The sequence below is a fragment of the Melozone crissalis genome, unplaced genomic scaffold (assembly GCF_028551555.1).
Source record: "Melozone crissalis strain CALT ecotype California unplaced genomic scaffold, PUWL_Pcris_2 ptg000092l_1, whole genome shotgun sequence".
Taxonomy (NCBI): Eukaryota; Metazoa; Chordata; class Aves; order Passeriformes; family Passerellidae; genus Melozone; species Melozone crissalis.
In genome coordinates, this window is record NW_026535869.1 from 2,054,299 (window position 1) to 2,073,945 (window position 19,647).

The following is a 19,647-nucleotide window of genomic DNA, read 5'->3' on the forward strand; positions in this document are numbered from 1 at the left end:
CTGGACCCCTCTGAGACCCATCCATCTCCCTGGGACCCTGCAAGCCCCCAGCCCAGGGAGGGCACAGCCAGCTGCCCACTCCCCCCTGTGCCCCTCCATCCCTGGCTTCCCTCCCTCCAGCCATTCCTCAGTTTCCCACACACAGACCCCAAATGAGTCACCTGCTCCCTTGGCTTTGTCACCTGCTCGTGCTGTTTATTCCTGTTTATTCTGCTGGCTCTGGGGCTGTGGCACACGGGCAGCCCTGGGCTCCTGTCCCTGCAGCCTGGCTCACCTCTGCCCAGCCTCGCTCCGTTTGGGGAGCATTAACCCTTTCCCTCCTGCCCCTCCAGCACAAGCCTTTCCCCATGGGATATATCACTTGCTCCCTAGGGAAATGGAGCTGTGGGCAAGCCCGTGGCATCCAGGCACCAAACCAAGCACTGGGCACAGGGCCTGACCCCAGGGCAGCTGAGGTGCCACCCAGCAGCTGGGTGTTTACTCAGGAAGAGCACAGGAGGGACATTTGGGGTGGGGAGGGTGGCTTCAGGCCCTGCTGCTCTGCTCCGGCCGGCTCAGGGCTGGAAGCACTCCACGGGGTCACTGGAGTCGGGCAGGATGTTGCAGTTGATGGGCCAGAGGATGCCCAGGAGGCCGAGGGACTGCTGGCAGCGCAGCTCGGCTGCCAGGCACACGGCGCGGCACGGCTGCAGCACGCCCCCGTCCGGGGTGCACTTGGGCACGAAGAGGCTGCAGATGAGCGGGCGGAGGTGCTGGTAGCACGCCAGCTCCATCAGCGTCTGCGGGACAGCGGGGACAGCGCTGTGAGCCCGGTGTGGCAGGTGAGGGCAGCCTCACACACCTGTGGGGCGTGGCAGTGTGGGGACAGCCCCTGCCCAGCTCACCTGGTAGTCCTGCAGCACCTCGGCGGCTCCCGCCTGGTCCGGGATGGCCAGCCAGATGTTGGGGAAGGAGGTGGCGTTGTAGCCCAGCCCCAGGCACATCTCCACCTCCACGGGCTGGCAGACAGACCCTGCGCAGGGAGAGGGGTTGTGCCAGCGGCAGGGCTGCCCGCAGGCTGTGCCAGCCCGTGCCCGAGGCCAGCTGGGCTCAGGGGGCCATCCAAGGGTGGTGACACTCACCGAAGGCCGGGTAGGACACCCCGGTGCAGTTCAGCTCGTCAGTGCCATCGGGGCAGTCGTGCCAGCCGTCACACACAGCCTCCAGCGCCCGGCACTCGCCGTTCCCACAGGAAAACTCCGCAGGGCTGCAGGTCTCTGGAAGGGGAGAGGGCAGGGCACGGCTGGGAGCCAGCGTGGCCCCGTGCTGACCACCCCTGTCATGCTCACTGGCCAGGGGACCTGGCAGATCCAGTTTAGGGAATCCCAAATTCCCTGGGGTATTTGGGGGCAGCCCTGGGGTCATGGATCACACCTCTGTGCAGGTGAGCCCTTCCAGGTCCCATCCCCAGGGCTGTAAGGTTATAGGGTAAACCGGGTGAGAAACCAGGTGAGAAGGGGCCCTGGGGGCCTTTTGCTCCAAGCAGGGCCAGCTGTGGAACAAGAACTGTTTTTCCCAGGTTTTTATCCAGCCTGGCCTTGAAGCCCTCCAAAGATGGAGGTGGCACGACCCACCCTGGGCACCCTGTGCCCCTTCTTGGCTACCTACTCTCTGTGGCATTGCGGGCTTGGTAGGTGGCAAAGAAACCCTCGTCTGCAACTCCCTCGTCTGCCACGAAGAGCACGGTCATGACGTGCCGTGAGGAGGTCAGAGCGGGTGGCACCTGGTGGCCGCAGAACCTGCCGAGGTCATGGGACAAGAGATGGGCTCGGGGGGCTGACCAGCACCTCCAAACCCTGTCTTCTGGCGGCTCCGTGCCTCAGTTTCCCCAGGTGAGACACAGTCCCCAGGTGGCACAGCAGGCCTGGGGGTGTCGGGTACCTGCCCATGAGGCTGGCAGCGCCCGTGCCCGCGCTGTCGTGCACCTCCACGAAGTCGAAGCTGCAATCCTCGTGCGACTCCAGGCTGAAGTTGTGGAAGTGCAGCTCGATGACGTGGCCCAGGGGCACCGAGATCTGCCAGAGGCACAGCTGCGGGGCAGGGTGGGGAGCAGCCGGCGACACCCGTGAAGCCGGGCAGGGGCACCCCCAGCTCTCCCCGGGGCCGGGCTGCCTTCCTCCCTGCCCAGCCTCATCCTCACCGCGCTCCCACAGCCCCCCTTCCTTCTCTCACCTGCTGGTGCGGGTATGGCTGCGGGTGGTTCGGCGTGGACAGGTGCCCCTCCAAGGCGGTCAGAGGCCCCCCACATTCTGGGGACACACACACACAAAGAGATTTACCCCCTCTCCCTTCCCTCCATCTCCCTCTCCCGCCCGTTCCCGGTGCTGCGGGGTCTGGGGGCTGCAGTTGGGGGTCTGGGGGCTGCAGGCGCGGGTCTGTCCCTCTCACCTTTGTGTTTCAGGCTGCAGTTGGCCTCGTCGCTCCCGTCCGAGCAGTCGTGGAAGCCGTCGCACACGAAGCCCAGCTGGAGGCACAGCCCCCGGTCGCACAGGTGCTCGTCCCAGGCGCAGCTCTCTGCACGCGGCACAGACACCCAGGATGGAGGAGGAGCTCTGCCGGGCACCCTCCCCATTCCCTTCCAGCCCGGAGGGATCCTGGCAGTGCCCTGGACCGGAGCACTCACTCTCGGCGGGTGCCACGGCTCGGTAGCGGGCGCTGAAGCCCCGGGCGCCCACGCTGCTGTCAGACACGAAGGTGACCCGCAGGCGGTTAGAGTTGGAGTTGAAGGTCGGGGGGGGCACGTTGCCACAAAACCTGGGGGCACAGCAAGGGCTGGCACCGCTCTCTGCCCTCACAATGCCACACTCCACAGGTGTGAGGAGCCCCACCTGGTCGGGCTGCCCCGGGCTGGGGCAGGGGCAGTGCCAGAGGTGCCCAGCTCTTCGTAGAGCTCCAGGCGGTCGAAGAGGCAGGAGGCCGTGCCCTCCACGCTGAACGTCTCCATCCTCAGCTGGATGGCGAGGCCGGCGCCCACCTCGATGTGCCAGATGCAGAGGGCGTTGGGGGGGTACGGGCTGGGGTAGTTGGGGGAGCTGAAGGAGCCCTCGGGGCCGCGCAGGGTCCCTCCGCAGGCTGAGCGAGGCAACAGCGTGGGCATGAGCTGGAGCCGGGCACCCCCATCCCAAACCCTGCCCCGCTCGGCGCTTACCCGGCGCTGCCGTGCGGGCCGTGGGCAGCCAGCTCTCGGTTGGGGTGGCAGCGGTTTTGGGGGCCGGGGGATCCCTTCGTACGGGCGCTGTGGCGGTGGTGGCAGCGCCGCGGGCGGGCAGGGCCGTGGCTGGGGCACCGGGTGGATGTGGGGATGTCAGCTCTGTGCCAGGGAAGGGCAGGGAGCTCAGCCCCAGAGGGGAGGGATGGCTGCGGGGCAGGGAAGGGGCTCGGGAAGCCCTCCCAGCCCTGCGCTCACACCTCAGCCACAGGTGTGCAGCTCCCGGGGATGCCACACTGATGGGACGCATCCCAGGGACACGGAGATCCCCCTTGCTCCTGTGATGGGGTCACCCTCTCCCCACAGCGGGCAGACCCAGGTGGGCTCTGGGTGCCCCTCTCCCCCTCTGAGCCGGTCCTGTGCCCCCCACCCCGCTCACAGCCACCTCCCGACTCACGGTGGATGAGGATGCCGAGCAGGAGGGCGATGAGGAAGAGCAGGATGGCGCTCATCAGAGCCACGCAGAGCCAGGTGAACTTGCAGTCGGCGCGGTACCTCCAGCCCACCTGTGCCCAGAGCTGCTGCCCTGGGGGCGAGGACAGCGGGCAGAGCGCTGTAAACCATTCCCCACCTCCCTGCAGGGCTGGCTCCCTGCCACGTCCCCGATGTGTCCCCAAATAGCCCCAGCTCCCCCATCCCGCAGCCCCACGGGCAGGGGTGTGTACAAACCCCCAGGCCGGTACCAGCCCTCTCTGGGCACATCCCCGATGTGTCCCCAAGCAGCCCCAGAGCCCCCGCTCCATGGGCAGGGGCTGTGTACAAACCCCCAGGCTGGTACCGAGGCCATCCCGGCGCGGTGCGGGGCCGCTCCCATCCTTGTCCGGCGAGTGCTCCGCGCTCGGTGCCGCCCGCGGCTCCTCGCCCTCAAAAACGGGGTTGCAGAACTCGGTCTGTGGGACAGCGAGAGCGGGTGGCACCCTGGCACCCTGGGGACCCACGGGGGGACACTCGGGGACCATCAGTGGCACCCTGGGGACACTCGGGGACCATCAGTGGCACCCCGGGGACCATCAGTGGCACCCTAGGGACCATCAGCAGCAGCACCCACACCCCCGGCCCTACCTTGCTGCCGTCCAGAGCCTCGGGGCAGAGCGTGATTTCGGTGAAGTCTTTCATGGCAGCGGGCGGTTCCCGGCGCAGCCTGGCTAAAATCGTGCCCAGTGCCCTGTGCCCCCCAGCCCCACCGCCCGCTCCTCCCCAGCTGTCCCCATGGGCCCCGGGGCGGCGTGGGGACCCCTGCTGCAGGCTGTGGGGTGAGGAGGTGGCAGTGCCAGCTCTACAGGTGGCAGTGCCTGCGCCGGTGCCCACCCGAGGGGGTGGCAGTGCCAGCTCTACCCGCGGCAGCACAGCTCCGGAGCCCACCCGAGTGCCATGCCCGCCGTGCCGGGAGTGTGGGGAGCCCCGGGAGGCGGCAGCAGCCCCAGTCCCCTCCGCAGGCCCCTTCCCCCTCGCCCGGTTAATCCAGCTCAGCTGAGGATGCCGAGGTCAGGCTCTGGCACGGAGGAACAGCGTCTTAAAGGGGAACGAGTGCTCGCACCCATCCTGCTGGGAGCACACCCCAAGGGGACCCTGCTGCTGGGGTCCCCACATGGCACCTTGGCTTTCCAGCTGCCCACAGCTCCTCTCTGCTCAGGGCAGCGCTGAAGGGGCCGTGTTGGGGACCCTGGGCTGAGCGTGTCCCCCCTGCCCTCGCTGGGTGCCTGGGCACTGCCACCTGCATTCCTGCTGCCCCTTAATGCCCGTCTCCATCCCTAAGCAGGGGAGAAAGGGGCCATTGTTCAGGGGTTTTGGGGGAAGCTCCGTGGGGTTGAGAAGGCTCCTTCTGCCACCTGCAGCCGCATCTCCCTTGCTGCAGCGAGCCCAGAGTGGTTCTGGTCCATGGGGCTCCACCTGTGGCAGCTCCCCACCCTCTGCCAGCCCACCCAGACACAAACCACACGCACCCAACGCCCTGTTCAAGCTCAAATTTATTCCTGCACGAGTCTCCCTTGTATGAGACGCTTCCCACCCGCCTTGCTTACACAGTAAACAAGCCACCTGCCAAGCAGCATCGCTGCCCCAGCCCAGCTCCTGCCCTGGGCAGCCCCCCGTTCCTATCCTGCCCCCCTGAGCCCGGCTGGGATGCCCCAGGCTGGGCAGGGTGCTGGTGCCAGCGCTCAGCCCGTGCCCGCAGGGCCGGGGGTGGCTTGGATGGAGCTGCCCCGAGGGCTGGGATGGTGCCCGTGTCTCCTCCCGCTGCACCTCAGGCAAGGCAGGACGGGGAGGAGAATAGATTAAAGGCTAAAAAGGCCACTGGCATTTGCTAGCTGGAGGGCAGAGCAGCAGGGCGGGTGCCCGGGCACCCAGGAGGGCTCCTGATCACAGGGAGAACGAAGCCCCGATTGCAGATGGTCCCGCAAAGCCACCGTCCTCCCCTCTCTCCGTGCGACCCCCGCGGCCCCCCCGCTCCCCTAAATGGTTTAAGGCACCGTCGTTTGAGCAGGCAGGTAAAAACCCACCCGGAGCAGCCCCGGCACAAGTCCCTGGAGAGGCAGGAAGCAGCGGGGGGCTCCAGGTTGAAGCAAAGTCCATTATAAATACATAGAAATTCCACAAAATGTTTTCCTCCCTCCTGTCCGTGGGTCTGGCTGCTTTGAGGAGTGTGAGTGGGGCAGCTGCAGGGATGCGCTGCCCGAGATGGGACGGAGGCCACCAGAGGGCTGCTGGAGTCCTTTGCCAGGAGGTTTGGAAGTGCCGGGAGGAGATCGGGAGCAGTTCACGAATCCTCTGGGACGGCCAAGCAGATACAGGAGTGGCAAGAGGTCAGGAGGGATGTGTGAGGCTCTCCTGGGTGCTTCTCCCAGGGGAGAGGAGGTCCTGGTTGAGTCAATGGGACAGGTGGCCCCATTATTCCTGTAGAGTCCCTTGCTCAGGATTTTTATTACACACCAACAAAAAAAAAAAAAAAAAAAAAAAGAAAAAAAAATTAAGAAACAAAAAAGATAAAAAAGAAAAAAAGAGGGGGAAAAAAGAAGAAAAAGAAAAGAAACTAAAACCCCGAGGTAAAAAACAAATCAGCAATCAGAAGGTGCCTGAGCTGGAGCTGCCTGAGCCCTGCCCTGCCACGAGTCCCTCCTCAGTTCGGAGCTGGGATGTCCTTGCCCGGGCTCTGCTCCTGGCTGTCCCCAGCCTCCCTCTGCAGCCACCTCGGGGGTGTCTCCTCTTCGCCTCCCCCTCGCTCTGGGGGCGCCAAACGCCCGAACCCTGGTGGAGCCGGCTCTGAGGGGTGGCCCAGGGCTCCCCCAGGGAGGCAGGGCTGGCTACATGCGGGAGGACGGGCTGGCCAGCTCGTAGAAGAGCAGGTAGGCATCGCTGCTGCGCACGTGGCTCGAGGACATCGGGGTGACGCTGCAGAGAGGGCAAGGGGACAGCTGTGAGCAGCAGGGATGGGATGCCCCGAGCAGGGGGGGGTCCTGCCCGCTTGTGCCACCCCAGGCTCACCGGGAGTCGTTGAAGGTGTGCCACTCGCTGGACACGGGGCTCTTGCAGTAGGCCGTGTAGTGTCCCCCCATGGTGGTGCCCGAGTGGTTGGAGACGGCGTAGAGGTTGTAAACGGCGTGGTCTGTGGGGAGCAGGGGGGCTGCTCAGCTCTGCTGCCCCACAAAGAGCCAGCACAGAGCTCCCCACCACGCCAGCAGATCCAGCATCCTGGATTCTGTGTCCCCCACCATCCCAGCAGCACCAGCATCCTGGATTCTGTGCCTCCCACCCCTCACACCTGTGCCCCACCACGCCAGCAGCTCCAGCAGCTGGGATTCTGTGCCCCTCATCCCTGTGCCCCCCACCATGCCAGCAGCACCAGCATCCTGGATTCTGTGCCTCCCACCCCTCACCCCTGTGCCCCCCACCATGCCAGCAGCCTGGATTCTGTGCCTCCCACCCCTCACACCTCTGTCCCCCACCATCCCAGCAGCACCAGCATCCTGGATTCTGTGCCCCCCACCATCCCAGCAGCACCAGTAGCCTGGATTCTGTGCCTCCCACCCCTCACACCTGTGTCCCCACCAGCTGGGGACACGAGGGGCACCAGGAGTCCCCAGGAGCTCAGGGCTGGGATTAGAGGCATGCAGGGGCTGGGACTCACTGCAGCTCTGCGAGGCGAATTCCCGCAGGTCCAGGTCCTTCAGCGGGAAGTTGACGAACGTGGTGAGTTTGCTGCTTCGTATCCTGGACTCGGAGAAGCGCTTCAGGTCTGCAGGGTCACGTCAAGAAGCCAAAGGGACAAAGGGGAGCCTGCAATGACCCATCTCTGCCGCCCACAACAGCCCCTGTCCCCATCCCTCTGCCCGAAGGATACGAAGCACCAGGATCTTGGGGAACTTCTGGATGCTGAATTTTTTTGTGCACCTTGTCCTGGCTTTGCAGCGACAACACGTCTGTGAGAAAGAACAGCACAAAGCAGGAGGGTGAGGGCACTGCCCACAGTGCTGCCAACACAGGCACAGAGGGGAAGGGGCCCAGCCTGCCATGGGAGCCCCCCTGCCCCGTACCGGTTTCTCGTCTCCATCCAGCACGTCCTCTTTGGTGAAGAGCCGGAGGCAATCCATGAGCGTCACCTCCCCGTAGCCTTTCTGTGGGAGTGCAGTGGTGGTTAGGGACAGGCAGTGTGGGACAGGCAGTGTGGGGCAGGGATCATTGGGGCTCCCTCACCTTGGGGATGGGCAGGGACAGGTCCCAGAAGGGGTCAAAGGCTGTGGAGCAGTAGCCGCACTCGCTGCAGGTCAGAGAGCTCTTCAGCTGCCCAACGAAGAGGTCTGGAGGGGTGGGACAGAGCAGGGTGAGAGCCCTGGTTCCCCCCTCGCTGCCGGCCCAGCCCTGCCCTCCCTGCCCAGCCCTGCTCACCGCTGATGCGGCTGTCCTCCCTCTCCTGGTACCTCCTCCACATCTGCCGGCTCTTCTCGTCGTCACTGCAAGCATGGGGACACAGCAGGCACTGAGCACGGCCTGGGGGACACCAGCCCCGCCAGCCAGCCCGGAGGGACATGTGAGGTCACTGTCCCTGGGCTGGCCTTGCGGGCAGTGAACTCCTCTGGGGTTTGTGCGGTGCCAGCACTTACGGGAGGTGATCCAGGGTGTCGGTGCTGGCCCGGGGCCGCACCAGCACGCGGTTCACCTCGCTGTGCAGCCCGTCCAGCAGGAACCGCAGGAACTCCTGTGCATCCTGCTGGCTGCAAGACACGGGGCACGGCCAGTGAGAGGCTGCAGGGGCTCAGCTCCCCCCACCCCCCTGCAGCCAACCCCCCTTACTTGTAGCCGACGAAGCGGGGGGCGTATCTCTGGATCTGCGTCTTGAACTCGGAGGGGCTCACGCTCTCGTTGGGGGACGAGGTCCAGAGCAGCTGAATCAGCTTTGCAAACTCTGCAGGCGGAGAGGCGGCTCAGCAGAGGAGGTGGCACGGCCGTGTCCCCATGGGGACAGCTCAGGGGTCTCACAGCCTGATCCTCCGCTTGGGGCAGCCCAAGGAGGAGCGTGGAGCTCTGGGTGGGGGTCCCGCAGGACGTGGGGTGTGGCAGGGATGTGCTGCAGGAATTGCTGCAGGGATTGCTGCAGGGAAGCCCCCGCAGTCCCCGGGGCTGGGCACTTACCTGACATGAGCGCCGTGCGCATGCGGCTGTTGTTGTTGAGGTCCCGCAGGTACTGGTTCTGCAGGCAGTAATCCCGCAGCTCCTTGGTGTTGCTCAGGCACTGCAGGATGGAGTTCATGAAGCACTGGGGGAGGCACAAGAGAAAACCATGGCAACGGGAAGCAGAGGGAGGCAGGCCATGGCAGGGGGACACCTGGGCTGGGCACAGGACAGGGGAAGCGCCGTGGGGAGAGGGGTGCAGGGAGCTGCCAGGGTGAGGTGAAGGCACAGGGCTCCCCCTGCCCCACAGGTGTGAGCCACAGGCCTGGGGACACACTCACCGTGTTGCCGAGGTTCCGCAGGCCGGTCAGCCCCTGCACGGCCTTGGAGCTCTGCAGAGAGAGGGAACAGTGCTGGGAGGGTGGTGGGCTGGCCATGCCTGTGGGCAGCCCAGCGAGGCCATGGTGCCACAGAGCTGCCTGTGGAGCAGACCCTCAGGTGCAAGGAGAGGCCCCATCCCGCTGTGACATCATGGGCAGAGCCAGCACCGAGCAGCTCCCTGTGACAAGAGCCTGGTGACAAACCATGGCTGGCCTGCCCCATCCTGCTGGCCCAGGACTATGCTCAGGGCTCAAAGTTCTCCCTGCCTGGCAATGCCTTTGCCCCGTGCCCTGGATTGCAGGTCAGGCTGGCACCCAGGCTGCCTCCCCTGGGGACACCGGGGCATGGCAGTGCCCTGTGCCTGCCCCACGCTGCAGGAGGAGCACAGTGCCCTGTCACTGCGTGCCTGCCTCGTGCCAGGTGTCCATCCCCTCCAGGACACCCTGCACGAGCGCAGCCCAGACCTTGGCACAGCCGTCTTGCAGGATAAAGTCCACCTGGGAAAGTGCAAGCCCAGCCCAGGGAACAGGGCTGTGTGCCCAGTGGTGCCTTCCCAGCCCTGGCTGTGCTGCACCTGTGCCATGGGGTGGCAATTCCAGGTGCTCCAGGTGCTCCCTGAGCTGGGAAAAGCAAAGATGGGCATGGGCAGCTGGATGCTGGGGCTTGGAACCATCATCACTCTTTGCTGGAGAGACCGAGAGCACAGAGGGGTTTAGGGGTGTCAGGATGCTGGTGGGGGGAGCCCAGGGGTCCTGCTCCCAGCCCTGCATTGGGTAGCAGCAGAATGAGCCTCCCCAGAGCAGGGTGGGGGTCTGACAGGGCCAGGCTGCTGATGGTGCTCCCCGGATGCCCAAGGTTTAAGGATCCTTAGGTAAACGCCCCAGCTGCCCACCTGAGGCTTGAGGAGGAGGAGAGGAGGCGAGAGGAGGGGAGGGGGCCCAGCAGCTCCGAAATAGCAGCAGCTGGTGTGTGTGTGGGAGGTGCTGAGCACCCAGCCCTGACAGCAGCCCAAAATAACCCAGATCCAGTTACATGTGCTCCTTAGCGACGGCGCAGGCATCACCCACCGCGGCAGGGACCGGCACCAGCGGGGACCCGGCCACCCTGCGTGGGCACACGTGGCTCTGACCGGCTGCCCTCTGTGCCATCGGGTGCCCCCGCAGTGCCCAGAGCGCAGGGATGTCCCCAGATGTGGCTGCCCAAGTGACAGGGGGCTGTCCAAAAGTGCCAGGCACCTTATTGGGCTGGGGGCAGGCTCAGCTGGGCACAGGGTGCCAGCAGGATGTGACAGGTCAGTGCCATGCCATGACTGGAGGAGCTGGCCTGGCTCTGGTCCCTGCGCAGATGGCGGTAGGAGAGGTGGGCCAGTGTCCTAACAGCCTACATCCATCCCTTGGAGGATGTGAGCCCCAAGGCCCTGCTCGTGTCCCCACCACTACCCCAGGGAAGGTCACAGTGCCAGGGGTGAGCAGCAAGCCCCGGGAGCTGCCCCGGTGTGTCCCAGCCATCCCCACCAGGACGGGCTTGTCCAGTTGCCCTGGTTGGGCAGCTCCTGCCCTGTGCCAGGAGGGACCGGCCAGTCCTGCCCATGTGGGTGCAAACCTCCCCACAGATCCTGCATTCCCCCATTGCCAGGTCCCAGGCTGTCCTCCCAGAGCCTGGAACAACCCCAGGGAAGGGCTGGGGCTGGGCAGGGGGTGTCAGGTGCTCCCCTAGCCTGGCACAAGCCCTGTGTGCACCGAGGTGTTATTTCCCCCTCTGGATTTCCCTCCCCTGGGTGACTCAACTCCAGCTAATCCCCCTCTCCCGTACAGGGCTTTATCTAGGACACGACATGCTCAGAGGCGCTGAAGGAGAGCTGGCTCACGCGGCTCGGCTGGGGACTCCCCGAGGTTGCACCGCAGGACGGGGACAAGGGACAGGCGGTGGGGACAAGGGACAAGATCCTCACCGTCCTGCCCCATCCAGGTCCACATGCCAGGAGCCTGTTGGGGCAGCAGGAGAACCAGAGCAGCCAGACTTACATAAGTGCTCAGACCTTGCCCTCCTTGCCCCTTGCTCTGCCATCCCTGCAGGAGAGATCTGTCCCGGCGCTGTGGCCCTGGGGACAGCCAAGTTCACTCCCACGGCACTGCCAAGGGGCTCAGCGTGGCCAGCAGACCCTTCCTCGTGGTGGGACACGGGGACCTGGCCAAGGTCACCGCAAGGACAGGGCTGGGAGAGGAACCCAGGTGTCCTGACACGTGCAGTCCACCTGCTCCGTGCCACCCTGTGGGACACGGGGACACGCCGTCCCCACGGGCAGCCGGGAGGGCACCCACCCCCTGCCACCCCATCCTCGGGCACGGGGCATGGCACAGCGCACTCCACGCTCCCCAGGGCGGGCAGGGGGTGCCCCCTTCTCTGCCCCCAAGCCGGGGCATGGGGGCTGCGGGCATCTCGTACCTTGGTCTTGTTGAGGACGAGCCCGACGAAGGTGGAGACCAGCAGGGACCCTGGCATGGAGGCGCGGGGCCGCAGGTCCTTGTGAAGGTCGGGGAGCGCGGGGGGCTCCTCGGGCAGCGTCACCGTGTACGAGTCCCTCATGGTGGCCCCGGCGGGCACCGCAGGACGGCGGAGAGCAGCCGGGGGCAGCGGGGAGCCGGGGGGCACCGGCCGGGCTGCCCGGGGCCGGCCGCAGGCGGGGGCGCGGGGTCAGGCGCGGAGCCCCCCGTGCTGGGCGTGCGGGGCCGGAGCCGGTGCCGGCTGCGGGGCTGACGGCACCTGAGCGCCTCTGACATCAAATGGGTGGAGAGGCGGCAGCCGGGCTCGGTGACGGCTCGGTGACGGCTCGGTGACGGCCAGCCCCCGCGCACCGCGTGGTACAGCGCGCCCGGAGCCAGGGGGGCCCGCGAGGGGCGGCTCTGCCCCGGGGACACGCTCCGGAACGGGGCGGCGACACCGCCCCGGCTCCGGGGGGCTGCGGGGGGCCGCGGTGCCCCCTTGGCATCTCTGTGTGCGGGGCTGCCGTACCCCGACACCGGCACCGTGCGCGCACCGCGGGGGCAATGGGGAATTGGGGAGAGGTGGCAGCCGGAGCAGCGCCTGCCCCCCCAGGGCTTCCCCCTGCTCGCAGCTCGGCGTGCCCAGCGCTGGTGGCACCGCCTGTCCGGCCCCGGGCACGCTGTGCTCCGGACAGGCACTGGGCAGGGAGCAGGGATCCCTAACTGGGGGTTAGTCGCCAAAATTGCCGGGGTAAAAGTGGGACAGCCCCACACCATGTGGGCGCAGGGGGTGCCTGTAGCCAGAGAGGGGCTGCGGGCTGCCAGACAGGGCTGTGGGGCTCCTGGGCATGTGCCTTTCCTGCAGTGCCAATGCCAGGTTCCCAGGTAGTGATATTTTGGGGGAACCCCCCTCTTTCGGGGCTGCATTAGCGCTGAGCTCAGGGGATATTTCAGTGCCTTGAGCTGGGGAAAAACTCCCCGCAATTCCTACGTGGTGCAAAGACCCCACCTGGCGTCTCTCCTCGGTAAACTGAGGCACGGCACGGGCAGGGCTCCAGCTCTTCTCCTGCAGCAAGGGCAGATGCGGGGACTGGCAGGGAGCCCGGCTGTCCTGCGTCCTCGTCCTGCGTCTCCCGCTGCTTCACCCCTCTGACCGCGGCAGGACGAGCGCCGGAGCCCTGTGCCTGCTGTGCGTGCCCAGGTGTTCCTCTGCCTGCTCAGGGAAATTTCCATGGGCAGCCAGGGCAGGGAGTGGGGCTGGGCTGCTCTGACAGAGCCACAGCCTCCAACCTCACCGAGAGGGCTCTAACAGAGCCTCCTTTCCTCCTCTGGAGCCCCCAGAACACCCCCATCCATGGGCAGGGGCTGCTGGATCCTGCTGGCTGCAGATGCAGCCTCTCTGTCAAGCAGCGGAGGGGCTGGCTGGGGACGGAGGGAGGGGAGGGAGGAAGGCAGGGAGACTATTTTTGGCACCAGCAAAAATATCTGAGGAGGCATCTTGCAGCGTTATTCATCTGCAGGGCTCTTTTGCATCACAACGGGAGGGCTGTCGTAACCGGGGCCTGCGCGTGCTCACACGTGTGTACATGTACACACCCCGCGCTGTGTACGGCGTACACACACGGGGACACGGTGTGCACGGCGGGGCACACGCCCTCCTGCCCTGCCTGGGTGCCCTGCCGTGCCCAGGGGCACAGCCTGGGCTCCTAGGCTGTGGCACAGCTCCCCAAAATCCTCCAACCCTGGGCGTCCAGGCTGTGGCATAACTCCCCAAAATCCTCCAACCCTGGGCCTCCCAGCTACAGCACAGCTCCCCAAAATCCTCCAACCCTGGGCGTCCAGGCTGTGGCATAACTCCCCAAAATCCTCCAACCCTGGGCCTCCCAGCTACAGCACATCTCCCCAAAATCCTCCAACCCTGGGCCTCCAGGCTGTGGCATAGCTCCCCAAAATCCTCCAACCCTGGGCCTCCAGGCTGTGGCACAGCTCCCCAAAATCCAGGTCTCTTGCAATCCTGCCTGGCAGTGCAGGTGGTACCATGGGGGCAGGATGGGCACAGCCAGCCCTGAGCAGTGTGCAGGGAGCTGGGGCAGCTCTCCCCATGAGTATGCAATGTGCTGGCTGAGCCGGTTCCATGGCAAGAGGACGGTTCAGCCACATCCCGTGTTCAACCTCGTGTCCCGGTGACATCGAGTGCCCTGGGCTAAGGACCAAATTCGCCTCCAGCCAGAGAGCAGCGCGCAGGCTCTGAGGGCGAGGCTGGAGCGGGAGAGAGAAGGGGACACCCGGTGGGATGGCATCACCCACAGCAGGTCCCTGCCCTCAGCTGGCCCCTCTGCAGCGGTGACCTTCTGCCGCGGGCAGAGGTTGCCACAGGCCCGGTTGGCACCGCGGCAGCAGGCAGGGCCAGCCAGCACTGGCTGCGGGCCAGGGACGTCAGCTGCTCAGGATGGGACTGCGGAGAGCTGCCGGCGTTTTGTGGGTGGCCCTGGCCTTCTGACCCTATGTACACCCAGGGTGGTTAATGGGCCGGCACAGCTCCAGTCCTGCCCCTCACCACACTGCCCTTCCCAGGATCCAGCACAGCCCCAGTCCTGCCCCTCACCACACTGCCCTTCCCAGGAGCCAGCACAGCCCCAGTCCTGCCCCTCACCACACTGCCCTTCCCAGGAGCCAGCACAGCCCCAGTCCTGCCCCTCACCACACTGCCCTTCCCAGGAGCCAGCACAGCCCTGCACCTTCACAGGCACAGCCCCAGTCCTGCCCCTCACCACACTGCCCTTCCCAGGAGCCAGCACAGCCCTGCACCTTCACAGGCACAGCCCCAGTCCTGCCCCTCACCACACTGCCCTTCCCAGGAGCCAGCATGGCCCTGCAGCTCTGCAGGCACAGCCCCCTGCTGAAATCACACCTTCACTCACTTCCCTTTGCCCACGGGGTAAACTGAGGCACAAAGTGATGGTGAGGGTAGGGAACACAGAGACACCCTCACTGCTGGCTGCAAACCCCTCTGCATGGCGGTTTCCCTGGTGCAGAGGCAGGAGGCAGCGATGGAAAAAGGGACGGGAGGAGGCGTGGGGCCAGCCCCGCTGTGGCCTGGCTGCGTCAGGAGCGGGTGCTGCTGACACTGCCCTCGGGGCTGGGCAGTGGGGCAGAACGGATGGCAGCTCCGCGGCTGCAGCCTGCGCTTGTTTCCGGCACCTGGCACGGCCGCAGGCAGCCAGCTCTGGTTTACGACCGGGACATTTGTGTCCCGGCTCGGGAAAGAGAGGGAATAAACCACAGCAATGGAAAATAGCAGGTGTGCCCATCAAAGCACCGAGGAAACCTAAGCCAGTGTCACTGACCTGGCCTGCCCTGGCATGGGTGTCTGTCCCAGCGCCCTCTGCCACCTTTGCCACCCATCAGCCTAGGCTGGGTTCATGTGCAGACTGTGGGCTGGGACTTGCACAGTCCCTGCTGCCCCACAGGAGCAGGCTGGCACCCCACACAGCAATGTGTGGGCACATGGGGTGGGAACCCTGCAGTGGCAGTGCCGGCTTTAGTGAGAGCCAGTGGCTGCAGCAGCTGCTGGATCCCCCCTTGGAACCCCCCAGCAGGGCCTGGTGTGGGAGGGGGAGGCAGGAATTCCCTTCCACAGCACTGATCCTACACTGCCCTGACTCGCCAGCCCGCTCCCTCACCCCAGGACTGGGGGCCAGGCATGAGGCAGGTGGGCACAGGGGGTCCCACACCACGGCAGGGCACTGCTGAAGGTGGTTCTGTGGGGGAAGGCACTGGGGAAGGGGCACAGGGAGGGATGTGGGCATACTGGCTTCAAAGGGAAAAAATGCTGGGGGATTCTTTTCCGCCTCCCTGCGAGCAGGACAGGATTTCTCATGGTTCGGCGGATGATGGTGGGACAGAGACACAGGGGAGAAAAGGGCAGGTCAGACCATGGGGGAATGGAGGGTGACTGGAAAGACAGCGGGAGACAATGCAGGCAGAGCCTGGCCAGATCTTGGAAGGAAACCTGAGTGGAAAATTACCAGGCTGCTCCCCTGCACGGGCTGAGTGCGTGGTGCCTGCTCCTGGTCCGGGCTGGGGCTCTGGGGACACTGCAGCACTGATGGGGACATGGGGCACTGAGTACCTGCCAGCACGTGTGGGTGGTACTGCCATGGGGAACACCTGCTGCCACACAGGCTGGGGCACAGGGCCCCAAACTGGCAGCAGTGGATGGTGCCAGGGAGCTGGCATCGCTGGGCACCGAGTCACTGTGGCAGAGCCAGCACCAGCCAAACCAGCTGTCCCAGCAGGATGAGTGCCCAGCCTGCTCATGTCACCCTCCCTATCTGGGATGAGGCAGCAGGAAATCCTCGTCAGCCCCTCATGGGAGCCATCACCTGCTGTCACATGCATGCAGAAAGTGCAGTGGGCACAATCCTGGGCACAGGCTGATCCTGCCTCCTTGGGGAGCGTGCCCTGCAGCACAGCCCCTCAGAGGACACGGCTGTCTCAGCAGCTCCAGCAGGGACTGCTGTGCCAGCAAGGGCATCTCAGAGTGTCACACACGGAAACCGAGGCACGGAGCAGCACACCCAGGCTCCCAGGCAGAGTTTGAGTGCCTCAGGCTCCTCAGCTCACCACAAGCACACCCCACATCCCTCCCCATCACAGCTGTGTCCCCCACCCCAGGCAGCCCCGCGTACCGTGGGGTCCTGTGCGGACACATCGCAGTGCTCATCGCTCCTCTCGCAGGGCTGGCTGGCACAGCGGGTGCCCGACGGTGGCAGGGTGGCCTGAGAGGGGCTGAGGTGGCCAGTGGAGAGGCTGCCGTGGTGGCTTTTCCTCTCGTAGCTCTCCAGGTAGCCACGGACATAGTCGGAGTGGGTGGCAGCCTGGTAGAGACCCTGCAGGTTGCCGTGCTCCGGCCGGGCGCGGGTGCTGAGCGCGCCGGCCGCGGGCAGGTAGGCGCTGTCCGAGGTGTGCAGCCCCGAGAACTCCCGTGCCAGGTCCGAGTGGCTGATGGATTTGTGGCGGCTGAGGGGCGCAGCGGAGGGCAGGTAGCCCGTGGGGCTGCCGGGGGTGCCGCTGAAGGCGTAGCAGGCGCCCCCGCTGAGCCCACGCTGCGGCTGCGCGCGCAGGTACGAGGGGCTCAGGCGGATGCTGGGGTCGGGGTACAGCCGGCCGCTGTCATAGCCAGAGGTGGGGGACAGCCCCCCAGCGTGGTGGTAGCGGGGGGAGGGCAGGTAGCTGGCTTTGAAGCCGATTTTGTCGCTGTCGGCGTAGGCAGTGGACAGGGTGGATCCATAGGAGCTGTAGGAGCTGTAGCCGCCGGGCGCTTTGCTGTAGGTGCTCTCGGCGTAGCGCGAGGAGTCCACGTAGCGCTTCAGGGTGGAGGAGAGCTGGGACATGCTGCAGGCTGGGGCTCGGCACGCTGTCCTGGAGGCATCAGCTGCAAGGGAAGAGTCCGGGGGTCAGTTCCACAGGCCTGGTCAGCACAACAGGGCACCCAGCAGCTCCTGCCTCCCCTGGAAATTCTGGCAGACAGAGGGCATCCAGGGGGTGTTGGTGACAGTGTGGCCATGGCTCCTGCCATCTGCCAGCCTTCCCGGAGAGCCTGGGACAGCAGGACCCGGCTGGCACTGCCACCCCCATGCCCCCAGGCACCTCAAATGACAGAAGGGAGCCCCAGGGCACAGCCGGATGCACCCAACATCCCCATAGGCACCAAGGAACTGCAGCAGCCACCTCTGCCCCAGCCCTGGCACCCCTGCCACACCATCCTGTGACTGTCCCACTCTTGGGCCTGGAGAGATATCCCCAGTGGCCTGGTCACAGGATGATGCTCAGGCCCAGCTCTGGCTGAGACAGGCAGCTGGGATGGGCTGATCCAGCCAGCACCTTCCCTTGGTTACTCACAGGGAGTGCTGGGGCTTGGCAAGGGGCTGGCACTTCAGTGAGAGGGAAACTGAGGCAAGGTCAGCATATGAGCAGCTTTCCTGTCTCCCCGCCATGGCCGTGCCCCCTGTGCCCCCATCATTATCAGTAACTCAAGCCTAGAGTCCTACTGGTGGGGTGGCAGCCGTGCCCCTGCCAGCTGGGCAGAGCCAGCACTCGGTGCCCACAGAGAGCTGGTGGCTCCCGCACAGGGCAGGAGAGGAGCACACAGAGACAGGGACAGAGGCCCCCAGAGCCAAGCTGGAGCAGGGACAGGGCGCTGTGGCAGCCAGCAGCCCCCAAACACGGGCTGTCAGGAGCTGGAGGAGAGTGTGCCCTCAGCACCCCGGCTGGCAGGCTGATGGCTGGATCCCTACCTGTGCTGGGGCTGTGGGTGCCACTGGGGCAGGCAGGGCCCAGCCGAGCTCCTCTGCCCTGGCGCTGCTGGTGCTCAGCTCCCGGGGTGACTGGTGTCCCTTCCCTGGCAGGACAGTGGCTCATGTGGCTCTGAGAGTCTCCAGTCACCCGGGAGATGACCCTGATTCAGAGGCTTTTCCCAGCCCAGCCGGGGCGGGCTCTGGCCCAGCTCCAAGCCAGGAGGTGCCAGAGTCTGTGCCTGGCCCGTCCCTCGCAACACTGAGGGTGTACCCGGGCTTGAGGATGGGCACTGGAGCATGGCATGAGGGTCACTGCCAGCCTGGCCCTGGGGGGACACAGCCTCCTGCTCAAAACCCTGCAGGCTCAGCGTGGAAACACCCCAAGAATGATTCTAGCAGGGGGTGCTGAGAGACAGCAGCAGCCCCCGTGGGCTCCTGGCAGGCAGCCTGGCTTTGCAGCCAGGTTACTGCCCAGGGAATAGCCATCCCACCCCGCAGAGGGAAACATTTCCAAGCACAGCGAGGTGGAGCGCACAGACCTGTTTGGGGACGGAGGCTGAAGGGTGAATAATCTGCTCCCGGGCAAGGGAGCTACGAAACACCCGGCTCGGTTCTCCCCAGCCTGGCTGAGGACGCCCTCACCAGGAGCAGGGCTCTGCCAGTCAGGATTTGACATGGACAGTGGGGAATTTCGCTCACAGGGAGTGGGACCCCAGCCAAGAGACTGGCACTCGAGTGCCAGGATGGGAATGACGGAGCCCCTGGGCTCCCAGGGAGCAGCACATGCCTGGCTGCCTGCCCTGCTGGGGCACGGACCAGCCTGGCACAGCGACTGCCCCTGCTCTCCATCCTCCTCGCCAGCAGAGATGATCTTGGCTTGGGACAGTGCCAGGACAGCCCCACGCCATCGTCCCCTGCCAGGTGCCCACGCTCTCTCCTGGCACCAGCAGCATCAGGAGAGCACCAGGTTGGGGAGAGGAGGGCAGCAGGAGCTCCTGGCAGCAGGACAGGTCCCCACAGGGCAGCACCTGCCCTGGGGATGCGGAGCAGCCGATGGAGGGATGCAGGGTCAGGAGCCAGCACCGGCCCCAGACACGGGAGCTATCCCATTCCTTGGGAAGAGAGGCCTTACCATGGAGGAATGTCACATCTGCCAGGCTTGCCTGTGCTTCCAAGTCCCCGTGTCACATCCGAGCGGACCCCAGGGCTGCGGGAGAGCGGAGCGTGCCAGGAGCCAGAGGAGCGGAGGGGGTGTGAGAAAACCCCGGTTCCTCCCAGCGCTTCCTGGGCTGCCTGGCCCCTCCCTACCCGTCATTGTGCTGAGCTTTCCTGCTGCCTGGCAAAGCCCTGGGGCCGGCGCGGCTGAGTCAGGCCTCCTGCACCCTCATCATCCTCCCGGGGTGTCAGGGGAAGCTGAGGCACAGGAATGTCCGGTCTGCGCTCACGGGGCCGGGCAGGAGAGGTGCCACCACATGGGAGAGGGACACCTCGGGGCTGCTCGGGGCACTTCCCTGGGAATCTCAGCTCCAAGTGAGGAGGCAAACCCTTCACTCTGAAGGCAGAGAAGCAGAGCCCTGCTCTGTCCGCAGCTGCTGTCCTGCCGGTGCCCAGTGGCAGGTGTCCCCTCTGTCCT

General features: G+C 65.7%; 2 protein-coding genes across 3 annotated transcripts; both read right to left on the reverse strand.

Annotated features, from left to right (window-relative positions):
* Positions 1 to 425: 425 nt before the first annotated feature.
* MFRP (membrane frizzled-related protein) lies at positions 426 to 4,368 on the reverse strand. The gene is made up of 13 exons (XM_054291380.1): positions 4,310 to 4,368; positions 4,026 to 4,137; positions 3,645 to 3,773; positions 3,188 to 3,349; positions 2,868 to 3,111; positions 2,663 to 2,793; positions 2,428 to 2,553; positions 2,212 to 2,288; positions 1,921 to 2,069; positions 1,648 to 1,778; positions 1,122 to 1,256; positions 885 to 1,012; positions 426 to 779 (listed from the first exon to the last, which is right to left on the reverse strand). Exons 1-13 carry the CDS (start codon positions 4,361 to 4,363, stop codon positions 555 to 557), a joined length of 1,803 nt encoding a protein of 600 aa, XP_054147355.1. The 5' UTR covers positions 4,364 to 4,368; the 3' UTR covers positions 426 to 554.
* A 2,083-nt stretch (positions 4,369 to 6,451) lies between these two features.
* On the reverse strand, positions 6,452 to 17,111 carry USP2 (ubiquitin specific peptidase 2). Of its 2 annotated transcripts, none has more exons than XM_054291382.1 (12): positions 16,407 to 17,111; positions 9,193 to 9,243; positions 8,873 to 8,996; positions 8,534 to 8,645; positions 8,344 to 8,454; positions 8,129 to 8,193; positions 7,937 to 8,040; positions 7,777 to 7,857; positions 7,584 to 7,662; positions 7,371 to 7,478; positions 6,728 to 6,848; positions 6,452 to 6,634 (listed from the first exon to the last, which is right to left on the reverse strand). In XM_054291382.1, exons 1-12 carry the CDS (start codon positions 17,109 to 17,111, stop codon positions 6,547 to 6,549), a joined length of 1,749 nt encoding a protein of 582 aa, XP_054147357.1. In that variant the 3' UTR covers positions 6,452 to 6,546. The 2 variants fall into 2 exon arrangements, with proteins under 2 accessions (XP_054147357.1, XP_054147358.1); XM_054291383.1 differs by lacking the exon at positions 16,407 to 17,111 and adding an exon at positions 11,678 to 11,885.
* Between the last annotated feature and the right edge of the window lie 2,536 nt (positions 17,112 to 19,647).